Source organism: Rhipicephalus microplus, chromosome 5, assembly GCF_043290135.1.
Source record: "Rhipicephalus microplus isolate Deutch F79 chromosome 5, USDA_Rmic, whole genome shotgun sequence".
NCBI classification, from domain to species: Eukaryota; Metazoa; Arthropoda; class Arachnida; order Ixodida; family Ixodidae; genus Rhipicephalus; species Rhipicephalus microplus.
Window position 1 is genome coordinate 185,898,080 of NC_134704.1, and position 21,759 is coordinate 185,919,838.

Sequence of the window (21,759 nt, forward strand, 5' to 3'; positions counted from 1 at the left end):
CCTCGAAAAAAAAAACAAAAAAATCCTTCTGACGCCGACACGCAATAGTTATGCAATGAAGTACAAACACAGGAAAGGTGTATAATGCCACATCACCTCATTCTAATAGCTTGTTGTTTTCAAAATAGTTGAAAACCTCAGAATAAAAGGTGGTTATGCATAGTTACATAAACTCCTTCGAAAGGAGTTTACAGAAATGGGGAGAACGGCTGGCGGCATCTCTGTCAATGGGTCATCATCTTCTTTTTCTCCTTTTTTGATGGCTCTTACCCAATGCAGGGGATTGGCCGAGTGTTAGGTGAATTTGTTTTTTGTTTTCTCCTAATTGCTTCCTCGCAATACTTCTCGTATAAGCTAGGAATACTTAACACAACTTAATTATGGAATATTAGTACTGAAATATTTAAAAGAATGAAGAATTTAGCTCAATACTCTTTCAGTCTAACTGATAAATTCTTCTATGGCGTAATGAACATCCCTATGACTGTAGCCCACAGTAGAGGCGCCAAAAGAAAGAACAACTGATTCGGATATTTCCAGACCCAAATTTCGAAGAGCTGGTGCTATGAATCTTCTCCTCAATGACCTGTACCGGCGACAGGATAGAAAGTAATGACTAATTGTTTCCTCCTCCTTACAGAAGAGACACAGAGGAGACAGCGTTTGTCTTGCTCTATGCAGGTAAAAGTAGAGAAAAGTAACCCGCCGGCAGCAAAGTTTGGTTATAGCCACTTCCATTATTCTCGACCGCGATAACTCACTGTTCCAGGGAAATAAAAGGTGTCAAGACATGGTCTCTTAAGCATTTTTTTAATGTTAGTGTGCGAAATCAAGCAATTGTAATATATGCCTTTTTAGGATGGTAGTCTGCGCATGCTTGCCGGCCTCGAAGAGGCACGCGCCAAGATGTTTTAAGGCTAAAACGCGACTCATTTGGACCAAGCGACATGTGGTGTTACAAACGTGCAAATGTTTCCCCCAAATAGATTGTCCCCTAAGAAAGACACGAATGCAGGCCTCTGAGAATGCCTACTGGCTTGCGGTGATCAATTTCAGAGACTAAGGGACACCAATTTTAATTTCGGTGACATTCACTTGAGGTGCTGTTCGGACAAGGAAAAAGCCCAGTCTTAGGGTTTCTGGACGAAAGATACATCTGTGTTAGGCGCCTTTTAGATAGAAAAATACTTCTTGTAAAATTACTGCGCTTTCAGGATTAAGTACTACAGCTACAAATACTATAAAGGGTGAGTTTACGATCGCCCCATAAATAAATGGGTCAAGAAAAATAAGTTGTCGGTCACTTACAGGATTGTGGTACTTATGCCACATTTTTCACTTATAGCCAAGCATTAGGAGGTAGAGTGATGTTTCGCGGTTGTGTGCATGACGTCTGACCAGGCACCTCAAATAAACTTGATTATGCCGCAAGGGCAGTTTACAATTCAACATAGTGTCTGCACTCATGTTCGGGGACATAGGTCAGTTTCATCAAGGCATGCTACGACGCACTTGTGCATATGAAAAGCAGCATTGATAGGTGCCTTTCTGCGTGGTCGAGCAATGCCAAAACTAAGCCGCAGAGTCGCCACAGTACATATGCGATGTTTATTACATTGTTATGAGAGCTAAAAGCCAACACCACACGAAAGCATCAAACTTTAGACAACACCAGGCAACAGGCCATCAGTATTGGCCAGCACTAGCCGATGCTGACAGTTCACCACTAGCCACCAGTATTGGCCAGCACTGTAGGCAACCGTTACTAACAGTCAACCAATGTTGCTCAGTGCTCGCCAACATTAACAAGCACCAGGCAACACTGTGCAACTGCCAGGCAACTTAAGCCAGTGCCAGTCAACATTAGCCCACACTAAGTCAACACATAGTCATACTTAGCAAACGTTAGCAAGCATTAGCCAACACCAGTTCATGACATTAGGAAATCTCGGCCAATAGCCACCAATTTTCAAACGAATCAAGATCAGCAGGCACAAGCCCACAGCTGACCGCCACATACACTAGTGAACCCTCCGTAAACATTAGTCAGTGTTAGTAAACAGTTTAACGCTACACCCCATAATGAAACACTCAATGAAAGTTTACTAACTAGCATCATTTTTATATAAGCAGATACAGCATGTAGTGTAATATACACATGCCATGTGATTTATTATACCACACGTTGAGGTATACCTCAGCTAATCAAGTGACTGTGATTACATCTCGTTATCTGTCATTCATGTCGTACTATTCATGACAATTATTACATGTCATGCATATTCTCATATTTACAATATCACTTTGGCTTCATGACATATACATAATATTATTTGTGCCATTTATGTCATAATCTGCAATTCAAGTTGCAACCTTCATATATGTTCATTATGTATACACCACTTAGGAAATTTGCAGTAATGAAAACGCCACCATGGTGCCCACTTGTCATGTATTTCATCACATACATTACTTGCATTTCTTGCTATTCTTGCCACAACCTATCACTCATGTTCGTTTTACACTCATACCAAGCCAATTTTCATACATATCAAATGATCAAAATGACCATAACAGTAACAAGACTCATGAATGCTGATACACTAAGAGACAGATACAGTAGAAGCATTTTTGGTTCACCAAGAAGTAGCACGCATTATAACCAGCCAAACATGACACTGGTGCTCATTCACCCTTTGTCTAAAAAGATTTTTCTTGACAAAAACGATACAATGCAAATTCAAGCATGCATTTCTATACCAAAATGGTTGCTTTGAGTGCGTGTTCAAAGTTTTTACTGCACCATTTGTTCAAGCAAAGCAGAACTAAGCAAAATGTATCAGAGTAGCTTCACCGCAACGATGGGTCCAGCTAATCTTAGGTAAAACAGGTAGAAACCATATGGGCAAGCACAGCTAGCCTTTGGTAGAGGGAAAGGGTCAAGCGACAGTTCCATGCAATGAATTTGATTTTTGGGATCCTGCTGTAGATGAGATTGCAGTATATATAAATGGTAATTCTGAAATGTTAAAAAGCAAATCAGTTTACCTTCAGCTTCCTAATATGAACATTTCATGTTGCTTATTCTTAAGTATAGAATTGAATTAATTGATTTAACTGGAAGGAAGTTTGCCTAGTTTACTCTTACACATGTTTTGCAAAGCAAAAGATGGCACAATTTTCTACACACACAGAAATAAACGGCAAGTGCAGTCAACAACCTGCAAGTACTCTCGAGCCAAAGGCAAAACCCCCATTGTTCAATCGATACAGTCATACCTCGACATAACGAAATCCCAGTTGTAACGAAGTGAATGATCAATGGTCTTGCAACGAAAACAGTGTTAAGAATATACCATTATAACGAATTTTTGGATATAACAAACTTGTTTTCGAGTAAGCTGCAATTTCGTTATGAGGTTTGAGTGTAGCATCTTGAAAACCGTGACACTGCTCTGGCTGGTCTCCCCATTGTAGAAAACATTCATGTAGGGGAACGGGCAACATGGTATGATTCCATAAATCTTTATGTAACTGTCTCTATTCAATGGTGAACTGGAAAATTCTGGATTTGAAGCGATTCTAGGGGGACGATTTAGCAAAGTAGGATGCGATTCATGGAATTATACTCAATTTGACTCAGCATAAGTTAGGGGCTAACGTGAAGGCTAACAAACATCTCGGGCAAAAAATGCAATTTTGAATTGAGATTTAATGATGACAGCGTTGAGTTTATTTCACCTCTTCGATGTATAGTAGTTCGGAATGAAAATTATTCTGTAGAGGCAATGCTACATTAAATACTATTTCCAGCATTTCCTGCTTTCACTATTTTTCAATAGGCAGTGACTATGGTAACAGCGCCCGTCCACGTAGTACTATTGTTGAAGTGACTATACCCGTCGTAATAGTGACGCAGCAATAGCGATGGGCCCTGTCACCATAAAGCAATGAATACAATGAGGGGGCCCGTTGCCGCAAATTTGTAGTTGCTGTAGACATACGCACTTAGCTGTTCTGGTGGCGCAGTGGGACGACGCGCAGTTGGAAATGCGGTCGTGCCGTGGGTCGCGAGTTTGAATCCGGTTTTGTTATATTCTATTTTTAAAATTTTTATAGTACTGCGTCAATATTGACGTTACTGCTATCAAGGAGTCATTATTTTTCTTTTTTGCAAGAAAATCATGTTGCTGTTTGTACCAGTTCTTAGCTGTTAGCCCTACCACATTGATTTTTGAGGCACAGTGGGTACGTTGTTGGTGTACAACGTGATGCATTGTTGGTGTGCGACTTCAGTTCGAGTCACGCTAACCTACTGATCTTATCTCTTTCCTTTTTCTGGTTTCAATATTTTTTCGAGTAACTCCGCCGATTTCAAAGGTAGCACTCTGCGGTAGAGCAACGGAAGGAACCGCTAGCAGGCGAGAGCCTGGCGATCAGATGAGTCGAGGTTTTCGCTGACGGGCCCGGTTCGTTGAGTGGCAGCTGCCGCAGAGCCCTGGTCTGAGCTCCCCCCATTGCGAAATCCACATAAGTACTTCAAGTGTAGCGAGTTTTCACCACCGCCGTTAAAAGTGCTTGCACATGCATTACCGCATCGAGGAAATTATTACAGCGCCTTAATGATGTAATTACAAGGTGGCCCATTTTGACAACGCTGGCTATAGTGACGGTCCTCAACATGGTGCTGCTGTTTGTGCTCTTACTGAAGGTATTGGAGACGGTTTCTTTTTCTTCTTTTTTTTTTTTACTGAGGCACGAGATGACGGCGTTCAAGCTCCCTACTGCTTCTTCCCTCATCATAGGATACATCGACGCTGCTGGATGCGTGTTCATTCTTGCGTATTCATTTTATTGGCCACACTTTGCGGTTTACCCCAACCCGCAGCCACAGCAGGCAGCACTAGCAAATTAAAGCACCTAGGTCATGCCCACAACTTTGGCGCGCTCCCATTTTAATTGCCAAGAATAATACGGAACACTTCTCGCTCCTGCAGGACAGGCGTCATCTCAGGATGGGAAGACAGCTACAGAGAGTACACCATCGTGCGAGTCTACTGCACCGTAGAGAGCTTCAATGTCTGTCTACGTTTGCATAGCAATAGCACACATTTAAGGGACAAAAGCAACATGCATATCCCCTTGTTTGAAGGAGCCGATTCGATCACATGAATAAGTCTGTGAGTGCGATATTAGGCGAAGTCGGCCCGAAGTCGGAGCTACATGTATTGTAGTCATATGTTTTGTGGTTTTGGGACTTTACTGAAACATACTGTCCAACTACACAGCCCTCAGGGTCAAAACACATTCTATGTTCACCTACACACCATTTGGTATCAGCCCATACGTCACCTTTATACAGCGACACAAAAAAATACGCGGAAGGGATTGATTTGGGAAAATCACATTATGTGTAACAAATTATTAGTTGGAGCTACCGTATCAAGGCAAAGGACGGAAAGCCCGCCGAGGGTGGTTGTTCAATGCGATAATAAATTTAATTCGCATGCATACAACAGAATCTGCTCGCCCAGTGCAGTATCATCAGGAAAGGTCTTCATTCCACGTTGGACGTAAAATAAAGTTAATAGTTATATCCCCGATGAATAAACACGACTATCATTTAAAAACAAGTGACGATACTCAAAACAATACTGAGAGAAAATGAAAAAGAGCGCGATTCCGACTGAAGTCGGACACCAACGACACTGCCACAAAATCCACATGATAAGGCTGGCTAACAATTGCTGCAGACAGCGACATGATTTTCTTGCAGCATTACCTTGAAAAAAAAAAAAGCGAGAGGGGGACATAGTAAAACGTTCTGAAATGGGAATTTGAACTCACGATCAGCGCCACGATAGCATACCCAACTGCACGTCAAGCCACTATGCCACCAAAACAGCCAGACAGTGGCATCTAAAATCAATAAAAATTTACGGCGATGGTCCCCCCTACCGTAGTCATTGCTTTACGATGCATAGACTGCTGCTATAGCTGCATCGCTATTATGACTGGCCCCGTCACTGTTACATTATTACTACAGTGACGGGCCCCGTCACTGAAGTCACAATTACACTATGCTGACGGGCCCCCTCACTCTAATGATAGCAGTGAGTTGGAGGGCCTCTTCACCATAGTCACTGCCTTTTCAATATACCATATTTACTCGCATAATGAACGCACTTTTTTTCTTGAAATAACGGGGCAAAGTTGGGGGTGCGTTTATTATGCGGGGCAAATTTTATTGGAACTATTTCGGGATGAGCAAAAAATACGGTAATGCAAAAAAAGTTACCTATGTCGCTCAGCCTTTAGCGATTAACATTCATGCACACCGTATGAAAACAGCTTTTGTTGCACTTTACTCATCTTTGGTGATTGGTGGCATTATCTTCTGCAAGCTGTCCCCACGTACGCCATAAAAGGGTTTTGCTGCTATCTTTTCTCGCACTCATTTACCATTTACCCGCTACAGTGGTATATGCTGTGATCTCGAGGTGCACCCAGAAGTGTGCACAACACTACGATGCACTTTGCCAACTTCGCGGCAACCAACATTGCAGCAAGCTACCCTCAAAGCATCAAAACAAACCGCCCATAACAAGATCAACGACAAAATAGGACGGCCACCTCGCTTTGACATGAGATGTTCCTGTACATGCAGAAAACAAACGAAGCGAGAATCTGGGGTGCTACCATGTTGCGAAAATCATCACGCTTTTCTGGGCAACAAGCGATGTTTTCTGGCTTTCCAGAAACCTGCGACACGATAGCAACGAATGACCCTTCGTAACAGCAAGTCCTGTTGTCGTTGTTCAAAAATTGTGTGCACGTGGTTAGGCCTTCATGTTTCGTATTTGCAGGAAGTGACCGTCAGTTCGCGGGGGCAGTTTCGTGACCTTGGATCGGTGTGTGCTTATCAGGTGCAACATCTCTGCACTCGCACCGTTCGTGAACCCTGCTGTGGCACACAGATAAAAACATGGTGTACGACGTGCAGCGCACAGATGAAAAAAACATATGGCACGTGGCAACGAGAGCAAAGGGGAGGAGGTAGCGAGCCGAGGTGGCTGAGCAGGGTTCGCATAATAATAAAAAACAGAAGAGATCCAACTGGTAAAAAGGCGCTAGGTTTCGGTTAACGGGACTCCAGCGATGAATGTAGGGAGTGCGTTTGTTATGCGGAGGAAAGAACTTCAAATTTTGATGAATGAAGTTAGAGGTACATTTATTATGTAAGTGCGTTCATTACGCGAGTAAATAAGGTATACACTTTTGCAGTTTACTTTGCATTTACTTCTATAGAATCCTTTTGCTGTTTAGTACATAACATATACATGTCTATGGCACAAGTAGTTTCAATATACAGTCGAGCCCACATAGAACGGCCCCACAAACGAACAATATCCCCGTAACCCTGAAAATCTACAATGCTTCAATGGCACAAAATCGCACTCACAACGAACATCTCCAAGTGCCGCTGATCGGTTACAGTGAACAGAGTCGGCACTATGCCGACTTCCTAGGAAACAACTTTCGACCAGCGATCAGGCATCGGCGAGGTGCCCATACATTCTTTTTGTTAAACGCCGACCCTGCCTCCGCGACCCTCTAGTTTCTGCTCTCCCCCATCGCTTTTTGTTACGCACCCCTCCGTCCTTTGTCCCCCCCACTACTCTGCACCCCGCATCGACAGACGAGGCCCGTGTTTTCACACTGCCACCGATCTTTCTAAGACCGGTCGGCCATCTACCCTGTTTTTGATCGCTGGTACTGTCGTTGGCGTGGCCGGCCTGCAGTGACCAGACCATTCACCAACATCGTCGGCCACCGACTGTATCCGATTGTCTGCGTCTAGTGCACGCGCGTACACTACCCCACCGACTCTGATAATTTGCGATTTTCGGACTTGTTCTCGCTCACTTCGCACTCGACTCAGTATGCCCTCCGCACGCGTGCGGAAGCACGAAAACGGCTGTTAATTTGCATGGAACGAATAGAAAAATATTGAAGTTGATGAGGCCATGCAAACCCTTCGGCACGGGTTTCAAATTCAAAAACTCTTTCTCAAGTTTTTTTACGTGCGAGTTGCGCGTTTCGTGGACCTTTCTTCTTTATGTGATTCCTAAAGGGAAAAGAAAAAAATCAAGCCCCGTAACTGTCTGCATCAGAGTGTGACACCTTAACAGTAGCTCACAAGGAATGGGGGTAAGGAGAGATTAAAAGGATAGGATTAAAAGGTATATATAGAGAAAGGAAGGAGAGAACGAGGTGCAGGGACAGCAAGCGAGGAGAGTAAAGAGGAGATAGGAAAGATGGACATGGTCGCAGGGGTCCGAGGACGGGGCACCACTCAGCGAGAGCTCATTTTGGCGGCAGGAGATGGCGTAGGGGAGCCCAGTTGGCCAGAGCTGCGTTGTCGTCAGAGATCGCAGGGGCACAACCGGTTGGCACGAAATCCAGAGAGCGAGTCCAACCTTTCAAGCAAGCTACCCAACCTGCCTCCTTCCCATGTTTTTTGGTATTCAAGGTCGCCCACATGCCGCATCCTCCCCTCTCTTCACTCTATCGCAACTCCTTGCCCTTCTCTCGCAAATCTGCTCTCCTCTCTTGATCACAACCCCTTCGACCGTCTCCACCGCTTCGCTACTCTAGCCACGCTGGCTCGAATTACTTTCGTTTACTGACTAGAAACAAACCCAGAGCTGTTCCACGCGTTCTGGCATGCGTGTCGCGTGTCCGCGTCTTGCTCGCTCTTGATGTGAGTGAGTGGTCAGGATGGCAAACGGGAGGACTTGCACGCTTTTTCCTGCCGCTCAACAAAACGTCGAAAGTGTGACCGCTTGGCTTGAGCGTAATCGGCGCGTTAGGTGCCGCGTTGCCGAGCGCTTGCTCATAGCTGTTGACCACCTGGCAGCCAACTTGCCGCTTGGGGGTCCCGGTATTCAGCTGTGGAGATGATGAATATTTCGTGGGTGGCAGTGACGGCTACACGCGCGCGAAACTGTTTTCGCGCGGCCGACTTCGTCGACGTCGAGCCTGATGTCGAGCCTGAAGCTTCCGAACATGATCACTCCAACAGCGATTTGTAGCAGCGCGTCGTCGACTCCGACCTAGGAGAGCGGGTGGGACATCTGTAGCGATGGTTTAACTACGGCCGATGTTTCCGCCCACACGACGGAACCGTGCACGAATTAGGGCATAGCGAACGAAGCACGGGGCGAAAGCGATTTGAAGGAATCGGATTGCGAGAACGACGAAACTTTGGAGCCAGTGCCTCATGCAGCTTATGCCGCAGGACTCGGCGTACGAGCACCCTGCTGTTTTGAATGAACTCGAGACCGCCCTTATCGCTTCTGCTCTATCAAACATGTGCACCACGAACTTTTTAGGGCAAAAAAGTTTGTGTTTTCACACGAAACCTTTTCAAAAGCTGTGTTTTATTTACAACAAACTTCGGGATACAGCGAACGTATGCCGCATCAGGCTCAGGTTCATTATAAGCGGGCACGATTGTATACTAATTGCAAAACTTCATTACATTAGCACCACGTGCAGTGGTTGCATGTCAGCAAATGGCAAAGAATCACACCGCATACTACGCCACACATGTGATTGTTTTGAAGAGACACTATAAACAAAAACAATTTTTCTTGTGCGTACAGTCCCCACCACGTAACATTCCTGCCAAGAAAAGACACCTGACAAATGATGAGATGTGCTAAAAGAGGAGCATGCAATGAGCAAGGGAATGATAGCTGTACAACCATGATACAGCAAAAATAAGGTGTGCTTGAGCAGCAGACCTCTAACCGCTCTACCACACTAGTTGAACACTAAACAAAGCAGCACACCAGGCCTCCACAGGATGTGTCCACAAACCAACCACCAACCTGCATGATTTGTGCAAGACCAACAAAGTCCACAGCCAGTGCCCCACAGAAAACAAACATTAGAGCAGAATGCACTTGAACAGTCAGTTTATTCTCACAATGATACCACCTATCGAGTGATTTTCCCAATAGCCCCACTCAACGATTCAGTTGTTCCAGACGCTATAGAATGCTCACACCTTCAGTGTCACAATCACACAATGAGAAATGGCCGGGTAAACGAGATGCTATTTTACACGTCCTGCGCGTCCTCGGCCGCAGCCGAGTCGGATGAGCCGTCCTGCTGGCGTTCCTTGTTCGCCACAAACAGGTAGGCCAGCGTCTGTGCCACCTGCACCTCAGTGTCTGCGTCAATCTCGAGCGCTGAGGACACCTTAGCGTCCGGCCCACCTGCACCCTGTTCTCGCGCGCGTTTTCGTGTCCGAGGCGCAGTGCCGCGCCGAGGCGTCGACCGCGCCGCTCGCGTTGCTGCGCGCTTGCCACCCTTGGCCGGCGGGGCCGGTGCGGCCACCTCGGCGGATTCCTCGACGTGGCCATTGAGCACAGGCTCTTCTCCGCGTTCAGCACCGTTAGCGAGCCTCCGTTCTGCCTGCATTCGGGCCAGCTGCTCTTTGGCTTCGCGCAGCTGCTGCTGCAGCAGGTAGATGGTGCTCTGCATGCCTTCCACCTCCTCGTCCAGCTCCAGCAGGAACTCGTCTTGCTCGGTCTGGCTTTTCTTCATCTCCTCGCTGAAGTTGCGCTGCAGGGCCAGGTCACCCTCAAGTTTGGCCATGCGACCGGACGAAATCATTTTGCCCAGCTCCTCATTCTCCTGGTAGAGCAGCCGGCACTTGGCCATCAGCCGCTTGCCCGTGTTGCTGCGTGCGACAAGAACCAGCTTTCCTCTCACTCGTCATCAAGTGGAACAAACTTTCATTGACAGAAGTCTCTTAAACAGAGTAACTGCGTAAAAATGTAGCACCTGCACCTGATTTGATTGGTTCCTCAACTTAATCCTGCAAGCCTGTTCACGTCTCATCAGGTAGAATGATTATATTTAACGAGTGCAATGTTCCACAACAGGCCCCTTAGTGCACCTTAAAGAATTATTTTGGTGCTACAGACATTTACCCTATTTTCAGGCACATAAAATGCATGATATGACAAAAGCCAACAGTCTGTGTTGTTGCTACATTTTTAAACAAAGCTCAAAATTCGTTGAGATGGCGCAAAACTATTGGAAAATTTTTGAGCACAACACAATGCATCGGCAAGGCATTCACAAGCACACATCTCGTCTGTCTAGTTTTTGTGAATATTTTCTTAGGAGCTCCCAAATTTCCCAATCGGCACATTTATTCATGGAAAAATCGCAGCAGCATCTGAGGACACAAACGGTTCAATGCAACAGAAGTTGAAGGGGCACTCAATGCTTCCAAATCGTGCTGCTCTGTTGCCTTTGAAGCCACAAGAATGATGAAGCTTGCATACTGTACTCATTCTCCATTGATTAGGTACAGAAATGTAGATCAAACTGAACTTGAATAACAATTCAGCGTAATAAAATTGGCCTGGAGTTACAAATATGGCAGAACATGCTACACAGCCCACTTCCATGCCCTCATGGAGTATGTTTGCTAATTTCACACATTTGACTAGGGACACAATAATGAAATTATTGATAATTATTCACTTTCTATAATTGGTATTGTGATTCCCTATGCCCTCTTCTCTCCTGTGGGAAAACATCACACGAGTTTTGTAGCACCAATTAGAATGAATTGCTCTTTCTACTTCGCCTTAGTCTGCGAACGTTGTACTCTATAAACATATTACCAATTAGCACTCAAGTTGGAGCCAACACAATGCATGAAATACGACTATTACATCACCAAAAATTAACGATTCCATAAAAAGAAACTTCTAATGTATCCTTGGAAATTCAAACTTGAAGTTTTGAAATCACGCCGCCACGAACAGCACTAGCTCCATGACAAAATAATACAATGCAAAAAAAAATACTACAAATAGCTTCACGCTTCCGAAGTATGCAATATACATTGCATAAGGTTTTAGAGGTATGGTGCTATTTATAATTCATATTACAATGGGTTAGCATGGAATTGGCTTTTTAGTTATGTTGGCGTTAAATATTATTATCTCAATTACTCGGTGCACTTTGCATTTGATTCCGCACCATTAATCCTGTCGGCCCTAGTGGTGTCAATTGACACCACCGCACAACACTTCCCTTAGCATCTCGAAAACGTAACTAATACTGCTCATTTGTGAGGGAATGGTTCTTCAAAGATCCACACAGCAGTTGACATCAATACTGCGGCACAATTGTGAAGGTAGCAACCACAAAAAAGAAGAAGCACGAGCGAAGTCTTCAGTGACTTCACTCGTGCCGGAGCGCATAAGGTGAGGCTGGTAAGCACCATTCTCGGGACGTCGTATCAACACTGTTCCAATGAGTATTAGGCTGACAAGTAAAACATTGGTTCTCATTTTGTGTATCCTAATAATTAGCAGGAATAAAGAAGCCATTTTTCTCATTTTCCAATAACTGAGCCCTGATGACCTAATATGACACCACACTAATTAATCCGAAAATGCTTGGTCCACTGGCTCAATTTTTCGTTAGTGGTCTCCTGAGGTTCTCACTATGAGAAAAACACTCACAAAACGTATACGACCAAAATAAAAAAAATCCAGAGCTGAAATAGTTAAGTAACACGATTGAATCTCGATAATTCAAACTTGAAGGAGCCCAAAAACTTGTTCGAGTTAATGAAAGCTAAATGAACGAAGGGCTCACCAAGCAGTGGAGCATGTGCATTGAGCTAACACACGAGGAGGAGGTTTCAGAAGACTTACATTTATTCACAAATCACAGGACATTCGTCATTATTTGAAGTAATCGGTGATGCGCGTCTGCACTCGTTTGCCTTGTAGTGAGTCAATCAAATTAGCACGCAGTTTGCAAAGCGTTTCTACTTCGGCTTCAGCATTCTCCTGGCGAAATAAGTTGCGCGCAGCAATGTTCAGCGGTGACACTCTCTAAAGACGATGGCAACGACTGCATCTCTGCTGTGACCCTCTGCATCGCAGCTAGGAGCGTGCCCAGCACATGACGAGAAAGAAAGAGCGTCTCCACGCGGAGAGAAGCAGATCGGTATTTGAGAAAGAACCAACAGTCCTCAGTAGCTTCTAATTCTTTTTTTTTTTGCTCTCATTGCGTGAGGTCTTAAAAAGAGAAGGGTCTCTATGTGGCAGGGACAGGAAAAGGGGAATCGTGGCACCGGCGCGTCGCAGATCGGCATTAGAGAGAGAGACAACACTCTACGACAGCTGTTTTTTTTTTTTTTGCTCTCCCTCTTCGTGCGCGGCGTTGAAAGGAGAAGGGTCTCTACGTGGTAGGGACGGAAAAGAGAGAAGCGTGGCACAGGCGCGTCACACATCGGCATTTGAAAGAGGGTAAACATTGCACCGCGGCCTTTTCTTCTTTTTCTTCTTTGCACGCAGCGTAGAGGTGTCGAAGGTGCCGCAATGGTATTGGGCGTGGTGCTGAGAGCATTTTCGCAGCGCGGTATGTTCGAATTAATTATTGCAAGTGCTTGTGCGTTAGAATTACAGGGCTTTTTCGTTCATTGGAATACACATAGCTTTGACGGGACCACACCGTTAGTTCGAATTAACCGAAAGTTCAAATTAGGCGTGTTCAAATTAATGAGCTTCAACTGTATCTTTATCGAAAGATATGAGTGGTTTTGAGAACCTTCACAGGAACGAGTTCACAGGGTGTGGAGAAACGGACAGGTTTATAATTTAAATTGAAAAATAAATTCTGTGGCCTCACCAGCCAAAACATATTCATTAGAAGGCATGCCATAAAGTGTGACTATAAACACAGTAAAAACTGCCTATGCGTTAACGAAAAAATAAACCGCCTAAGCCACCCTCATTTTCATTAACAATATGAGCTCCTTCTCTTCAAGAGTTTCATTGATTCCGTACCAGACCACAACTTAGATAGCAAGCGACCGCTACCGAAATGCAACCAACGCTAGTTAGGCCCAGTCTGCCGTTCGGTATGTTGTCAGGAGAAGTTTGTCCAAGCAATGATGATTAGCTGTCAAAAACTCTAGTACTGAACCAAGAACAGCGTGCATTTGTGTTCACGTTTGGGAGATCAATGACGAACACCCACCAAGCTTACATAAGACCTTGAAGAAGGAACAAGCTTGCGTGATAAAGCCGTAAAAGCTTTCAAATTCAATGAACAAGTAGCTGAGATATCTGTAGCAAGCTAGATAACGACGACACTTTTCCAGGCAGGAAACTCGAGCGCAGTTGATAAGGAAGGCATCGCACATGGCATGTCGAGCCACGCGCAGCCGGCAGGCAGGCAAGCGGCTGGAGCCACGCTACAATGCTAGTACACTATAGCCGCGTCGGCGCCGATGCAAAGGCACTCTGGGCAACTGCCCTCCCTCCAGACTTTTTTTTTCCTTTTCTTTTTCCTCCCTCCACCCTTCGTTCATTCACTTTGTGTCCCCCTCCTCCTCCGTATCGACTTCATTGCTCGCTACCCAGCGGCGCACTCGGCATGCCTCTTTTCATACGCAGATCCCCTGCCACGTTTGTCCCAACTATTTTTCGAACACTGCCTTATAACTGGCCTTTCATCTTGGGGGACTGTACAATAAGCGGTATGTATATACATGAAGTTTTACGGGAGGGTAAACAAAATTCAAAAAGACCCACATTATAACCGGTCCTGTACCAGTTAGGTTATAAGTGGTTTACACTGTATTTGTTACCATAGGTCAGTAAAATAAATGGACTCCATGCAGACTACTTATTAAATATGTTTTTTTTTTTCATGTAGGACTCCCTGACACCACGACTAACCAAAATTTTGCTGAAGCGAACACACTCGGACTCAGACTCATTATTATTCTCGCCAATAGGACTGATACTGCTTACCAAAAGTTTCCGCATGCAGACTCACTCGGACTCGGACTTAGACTCACCTTAGTGTAACTCAGCTGGACTGACTCAGACACGTAAATTTTCCTGAAGCGAACTAGCTCAGACTCACCTAAGTATGACTCAGCAGGACTCTCACCTCAATCTGAGTCTGAGTGAGTCGACGCATGAGTAAGTTTGCCAAGCTTAACAGACAGTAAAAGAACAGAGTGGTGTGGAACAAATGGGGGTTAAGGATATCACACTAGTTGAAATCAAGAAGGAATGGACATGGGCAGGACACGTAGTGCGTAGGTCGGATAACAGCTAGTCATTAAGAGTAACTGACTGGATTCCAAGAGAGTGAGAGGTAAATCAAGAATATGGAAGGCGAATCAGATTAACAGTGTTTTGGAGCATCTCAGGGAGCAGGAATAATGCTGTTTGGAGCAGCTTTAGCGCAATAAAACAAGGAGTTTTGTGGCACGTTCGGAGCACCGAAAGGTGCGTTTTGGAGCAACGCGAATTAGTTTTGGAGCAGCTTTCTAGGGTCAAACACCATCATCAATCAATTATTTCTGGTAAACAAAAATCCAATGGCTTTCAATGAACTGTCAGTACTAATGAGCTCATAGGCTTACTGCCTACAAGGTTTTGCCAACAAGCGTAGGCAGAAACTTGTTGGCATAGACTTACTGCCTCCAAGCGTCTACAATGTAACTTGTAAGCATAGACTTACTGCCTACAAGCACCTACAATGTCGCGTGCCTGCGCGAGCTTTCTACAGCCCTGCGAGACATGCTCCTCGTGCTTGTGCTCGTAACAGTGGGCTGATCTGCTGGCTGTGAGAAAGGTGTTTGAAAGAGAGATTCGTGTGGGACGTTTCAGCGAACTCATTTATTTCACCTATTTTTCTGGGCACAAGTTCGCCCTTATTAAAACTATGGTTTATGTAACCCTCTTGCAATATGCAACATTATGTACAGCCGAAAGCAGATAATGTTCGTTCTGTTGCTATTTCACTCGCTGCATATCCCGGACCCTATAATAGTTTCGAAATGCTCCTTGGCGTCACCACTGCACGCTGTAAAACGATCATGCGAGACTGGTAGCCAAGTATCTTTTTCGCACTCTGGCAAAAAGGAAGGTAAGACTTTCTGGTGGGTAGTTCGGGCAACATCTGCTGTGGTGCTGTATTTCTTTGCTGGTGGCAATGGGGCATGTCCGGAGAAGGACATTTGCCCTTGTAAGCGCACAATGCCGCTTAGTGCATGGTCACGCCAAGTTGTCGGCTGGTGCAAATTATCGAGGTTTTACAGTATTACTAGATAATTAACAGTTAGTCATCGTAGTATCACTACTTTGGTGTGAAAACCACGGGGATAACAGCAATGAGACAAGTGCTTACAAGCACCACGAAAGAACCGAATTACGTGGTCGAACTCCACTGGATAAGAATGCGGCCGCGTCCTTGGTGTAGCCAACGCTCACTTTTGCTCGGTCGACTATATTAATCGACTACATTTAGCCACTTACACTTTCAATCAACAATCATCGTGAAAATGCCATTTATGCGCAGCCTGGCGCAGCACTTACACCCCTGCATTAAGGGGGCAGACTGGTCTTAGACATATTTTTGTTTATTTCTTCAGTGATCTTGATCAAGCTGCACAGGATTATGCAGTTTTTTCTGCTGATTTGAAATATTTATTAGTTTTTCTGTAACTAATCTTGTTCCTGAGATAACTTAGGTTCACACCCTATTGTTTAAGGCCGCCATAAAAAAAAAGTGCTTAATTAGAAGTGATATTTCAGACACCCAACATAGACTAATAACTATAGATTGGAACTATAGAAGAGTTTTCTGTTTTAAGGCCTTTCTTGATTATTTTACAGCAAAATGAACTATCCATTTTCAAAAGCAGTTGGAATTGAGTTACAATTCTGATGAGTAATTAATTAAAGGACTTGAGCTCTAAATTCTGCTCCCATACTTGCATTCTACACACATACAGGTTTCCATTGCAAAAAAAATATTGTTGTACCTGCCCTATCTGCAGAGATATTGAGGCCTCAAAATTGAACAGTTGTAAATTTACTTTTTTGAGAAAAATAGAAAAAACTAAAAGCACACAGCTTCTTCAAAAAGCAACAGTCATGGGATGCATGTTTTGCAATCCTCATAAAGGTGCTCATAAATTCGTAGCAGAGCTTCTAGCAAAGGTGCCGGCCAATTACAAGGAAGCCTCAAGGTCGGTTCCCCATTATTTTGCAGGTTCTGCTTGTAAACAGCACCAAGAATCTGGACAGTTATATTGACATTACAAAAATGTTACTACTTCCTTGTGTGTGAAAATTTGCAGAGAGATAGAAAAATACTCGCAGATACCGAATATGTCAATTTTAAAAAACGAATTTTTTTGTCACTTTTTGGTCCCAAAGACCAGTCTGCCCCCTTAAGAAGTTCGCAGGTATAATGTGGCAGCAGAAAGCACAGGAGCAGGTTGATGGGCGGAACAGGGGAGACGACTTTGCCCTGCAGTGCACATAAGGCTACTGATGATTAATGTATGGTCCTACAGTTTTTGCTGGCAAATGGCTATACCAAGCATTGCATACAGCCAATAATATGCTATGACTCTCGGATGCTGTTCACCTTCGAAATATCATGCCACGAAAAACTTTCACACTACTGTGGCCAGGAAATGTCAATTCAAATCAGATTTAGATATGGCACTTTCTCCAGAGGACAAAAACCAAGTGGGTACCTGTCAGGGGTGAACTTCCAGGCGCTTAGTTCATTCTGGGTCTCCTGCAGGCGGCTGCGCATAGAGTCCACCTCACGTCGCATCCGCTCAAAAAGCAGGTTGACAGCGGGGTCCAACATCGCAGCACGCAGTTGCTGCGTCCACCCTGCGCTGCCCCCTTTCAGCGCCTGGATCTGGTGCTGTAAAAGAGGGACGTCAATTTTTACAGGGTGGCTTCAAAAGAAGAAAAACTGAAATTTTATAAATAGCAGCAGCCTCAGTGAAGATATTGAGCACTTGAAGTCAACACCAAGACGGAAAAAGTTACACACAATTGCATCCTCAACATGGCGAAGTATATCATACTATCGTAGTTCATGGTAGTGTAAGTGGAATTTTCAAGAACCAGCTAAACGTCATCGTGAGAAGCAAGCCTGCTTTACCAATGCACACATCCCATAAAAGCCATGATCGATGGTGGCCTACTTTCAGCAACACTGACCAAATTAGTTAGGTCTGAGTAGCCGACACTATTGAAGTACTCTTGGTAGTACCGATGCAAACATCAAAATTTCGGGCATGAAGCGAATTCGAATTGAGGTGTGAGTACGAACGGAATCAAATACTTCTTGAAGATTTCTAGAATACTTTCTGAATACTTTGAAGTGGAATTGTGGTAGAAATGTTCGAGAGGATTCCTAAGCATATTTTTATGAGATGGCAACGTGAAAGTGATTCTTTTCACTAGATTGATGAAGCGCTGGCGTTTCACAGTTAACTTCTCACTGATTTTTCGTTCCTCTTTAAAGCTAGCTGTCATTCTGGATAATTGGCCTATCATCCGGCTAGTGGCAGTGTGACGTCCCCGCAAACACGGACTGAACCCCGGTCCTTTCAAGATGTTTTCGCTCGTTTCTCAAACCCACGCATAAAAAAAAGGAAAAGAAAACCTTCAATGTAACGAATGGGCATTCCGGAGTGGAGTACCTGGAAGGATTATATCTACTATTCTCACGGGCTCCCCGCGCAAACACGAGGACCGGGCAGCGCCTTGTCGTCTACAGACCGTGTGACAGTGTACGGTGGAGATAATCCGCGCGCACCCTTCAGATATGTGGCACGGGGGAGCAGCAGAGCACCTTTTGTTGGTTCACGGAATGCGATGCTGCCGCAGCGCCTGTGCCGGGTCCAGTATGACTTTCCGTCAGCCTCCGTGGCTCCAGGGCTCATTACTGCGTTCTGCGCGGATGGCCTCCCGCGGCGGTGAACGACGAAGATGCGGTGGCTACGGAGAATTTCGTGGGAGACACCGAGCTGCATGGAAACGTTGAGACTTGGTCTGGACATCGGCTCACCAAGTACCGGAAGCATCGGGACCATTGTTCGCCCGCAATTAAAGTGTCTTCAGATGGCTCGCCCATCACTCTCCCTGAGGCTTGAGTTGGTACATTGGTACTTGCTCGGCTTTGTTTGGGAGAGGGTTCTCTACTGGTGCGGGCCGCGTGAGCGGCCGTCGAAGACTACACACACCGACTGACAGAGAAATATGCCGCGTCGATGGTGGCGATTGGTTTGATGCCCCGGAAGGGCGGAGTCGGGTCCTACAAAAAGGGGTCAGAGATACGATGCAAAGAGGGTCAGAGATACGATGCGATGAGCTCGAGGTGGTAGAGAGACGGAATGGAAAAGGAAGATAACGGTGTGAAGAGATAGCAATGAGAGCCGATGAGATGATGACTGAGGCAGAGATGATATGACGAGGAATGAAAATTAGAGATGGGAAGCGAGGAAGCGAGTGATTGCGGGACGTTATGAAAGAAGATTAAGATGGAAATCGCCGAGAGAGGCAACGAAGACGACGAAGATGGTAAAGACCGACCACATGGACCATTCGTGAGACGAACTTCACCTCCTTTACTTAAACGAGCTTTGCGGGAAGGGATGCGGCATATTGAGACATTGCGCGGTTTATTAATTAATGACTTTACCATTTGTGTCGTCCTGTGTTTACTTTGTATCGCCGCACCATTGTATTGTCAAAGTTATTTCCCTTATGTATCCTGCGTCGCACGTTGCGAGTGTGTAAATCATGTGTTATAATTTTGTGTAGTGGTTGATGTATGCGGGTATACGATGTTTGCAGTTAGTATTAAATTTAATGAATCAGTAAACAGAAACAGGTCGTAGCGTCTCTTACTTTCCGGCCCCAGCACGAATCCCTGTATGTGGAAAGTGTTTGAGACATGTATCCAAGAGGGAACCGGATAAAAAGGGGTTGAGTGGTCTTCCCTCTCTTTGGTAATCGGTGGCGTAACGGGGGACGTCTCAGCAGTTCACAAAAAAGGAAACCACTTAAAAAAAGAAAACTACTGCCCAACATCCCTGACATCACCTTGCTGCAAAATACCGGAATCATAGATTTCAAAACCGAGTTTATTGAACGTAATAAACTACTATCTGATCGCCAACATAACTTTCGTAAACACCTTTCAGCAATCACTACTATTCATGAGGTTGCTTAGACCTTCAATTCGGCCGATCATATTGATTTTTTTTTTCAGCAAAGCTTTTGACTATGTATACCACAGTAAGCTTCTAAACAATCTTCACAGACTTGGCCTACCATCTTTTATTAAAAATTGAACAAAACAGTACTTATCTAACTGAACTCAGTTTGCTGATGTCGATGGGTGCTCATCCCCCGCATGCTAGTTACATCTGGTGTGCCTTAGGGAAGCATCTCGGGACCACTTCTTTTTCTTATTTAGGTGAAAGACATTGTCACGACTGTGTGCCCCGATGTTGAAATTAGGCTGTTTGCCGATGATTGTTTGATTTACAAAAAGTCAACATTCCAAAAACACCAAATTTTATTAAACACCAGTTAAGCGAAAATCCACGAATGGCGCACTACAAAGTAAGTGTCCCTCAATTCTGAAAAAGAACTCTGCTGTTATGCATAAGTAATAAAAGACAACCTCCCTTACACACATATGAAAGTAGTATTGACACCGTCACAGAAGCCACAAAGCTCAAATATTTGGGATTGACAATTTAAAACAAACTTGCAAGATCCCTGCCACATCATAACAAATTCTGTACAGCAACTACTTACAAACTTGGCTTACTTAGGCACAAACTGAAAAACACCCCCCCCCCCCCCCCCCTCGTGCAAAGCTGCTCACCTACAAAACATATGCCTAAAGTTGACTATGTGAGTGTAGTTTGGGATTTCCAATAAAAAAAAAGATAACTATAGTCTCAAGATAGTACAGAGGCGAGCAGTATGCTTCCTATTTCACAAGTATAAAAGAGCAGATTGACCGTCATCTCTCTAATGCTCCCAAATAAGATTCCAACCATGGAGCAGCGCAGGAATATATCAAAACAAACTTTTATTCTTGCTTTATCACTAGAGACAATGTGAATGCATATGCATATTTTATATTTTTAGCCATTTTTGTTACGCACATTGAGAAATTGACATGCAAATAATCTACTTTCTTATCAAATGCACACAAATCTTTTCAAGCACTCCTTTTTTCCACGAACAATTTCTGATTGTAGTTCACTGCCTAAAATATTGTTTTTTTTTTTTTTTTTAGCCTGCGAGTACATTTAAAGGGCACTACTTACCGATTTAAAATTGCAGTTAATTGCCGAGTGTTCATGCCACTTTATTTTATTCTTTTTCGCTTCACGTTGTATTTTGTCATTTCTTCATTACATGCAGTGTTACTTCATAATTTGTAAATAATGTGTTTACACAACGATTGTATTTTGGGGAGAGTTTTTTTTTTATAATAGCCTATTGCTATATGTTTAGCACTCGATTAAGGAAGTAACAGTGATGTCACTGGCTGGGCTCATTTTTTGAAGCAGACTTTCAAAGCAGCAAATAGCACCTTTTGGAGCAGAAAAACAGGCTTCCAAACCAGATAAAACCGCATTTTAGAGAAAGAAAAAAGGTTTTTAAGGTTGCCAAAAGTGCATTTCGAAGCAGGAAAAAAAAAGCTTTACAAGCAATGAAAAGCCTAAATAAAAGCAAAAAATAAGGCTGCTGGAGTCGCTGAAGGATCGTTGCTGAATAGAAAAACTAAATTGGTGACAACTAAAGCAGCTGAATAAAGCGTAACTAAAAAGCATTCCATAACACTCCATGC

The 21,759-nt window shown here is 44.3% G+C and overlaps 1 protein-coding gene across 2 annotated transcripts in view; it reads right to left on the reverse strand.

Moving 5' to 3' along the window:
- Positions 1 to 1,593: 1,593 nt before the first annotated feature.
- The window catches only part of fl(2)d (Pre-mRNA-splicing regulator female-lethal(2)D), a 78,895-nt gene continuing 58,729 nt past the window's right edge, over positions 1,594 to 21,759 (reverse strand). For both annotated transcript variants that reach the window (XM_037424849.2, XM_037424848.2), the window contains exons 6-7: positions 17,618 to 17,796; positions 1,594 to 10,753 (exon numbers count right to left, since the gene is read on the reverse strand). In XM_037424849.2, the coding sequence (XP_037280746.2) occupies positions 10,129 to 10,753; positions 17,618 to 17,796 (804 nt within the window). In that variant the 3' untranslated portion in view covers positions 1,594 to 10,128. The remainder of the gene's footprint in view (positions 10,754 to 17,617; positions 17,797 to 21,759) is intronic.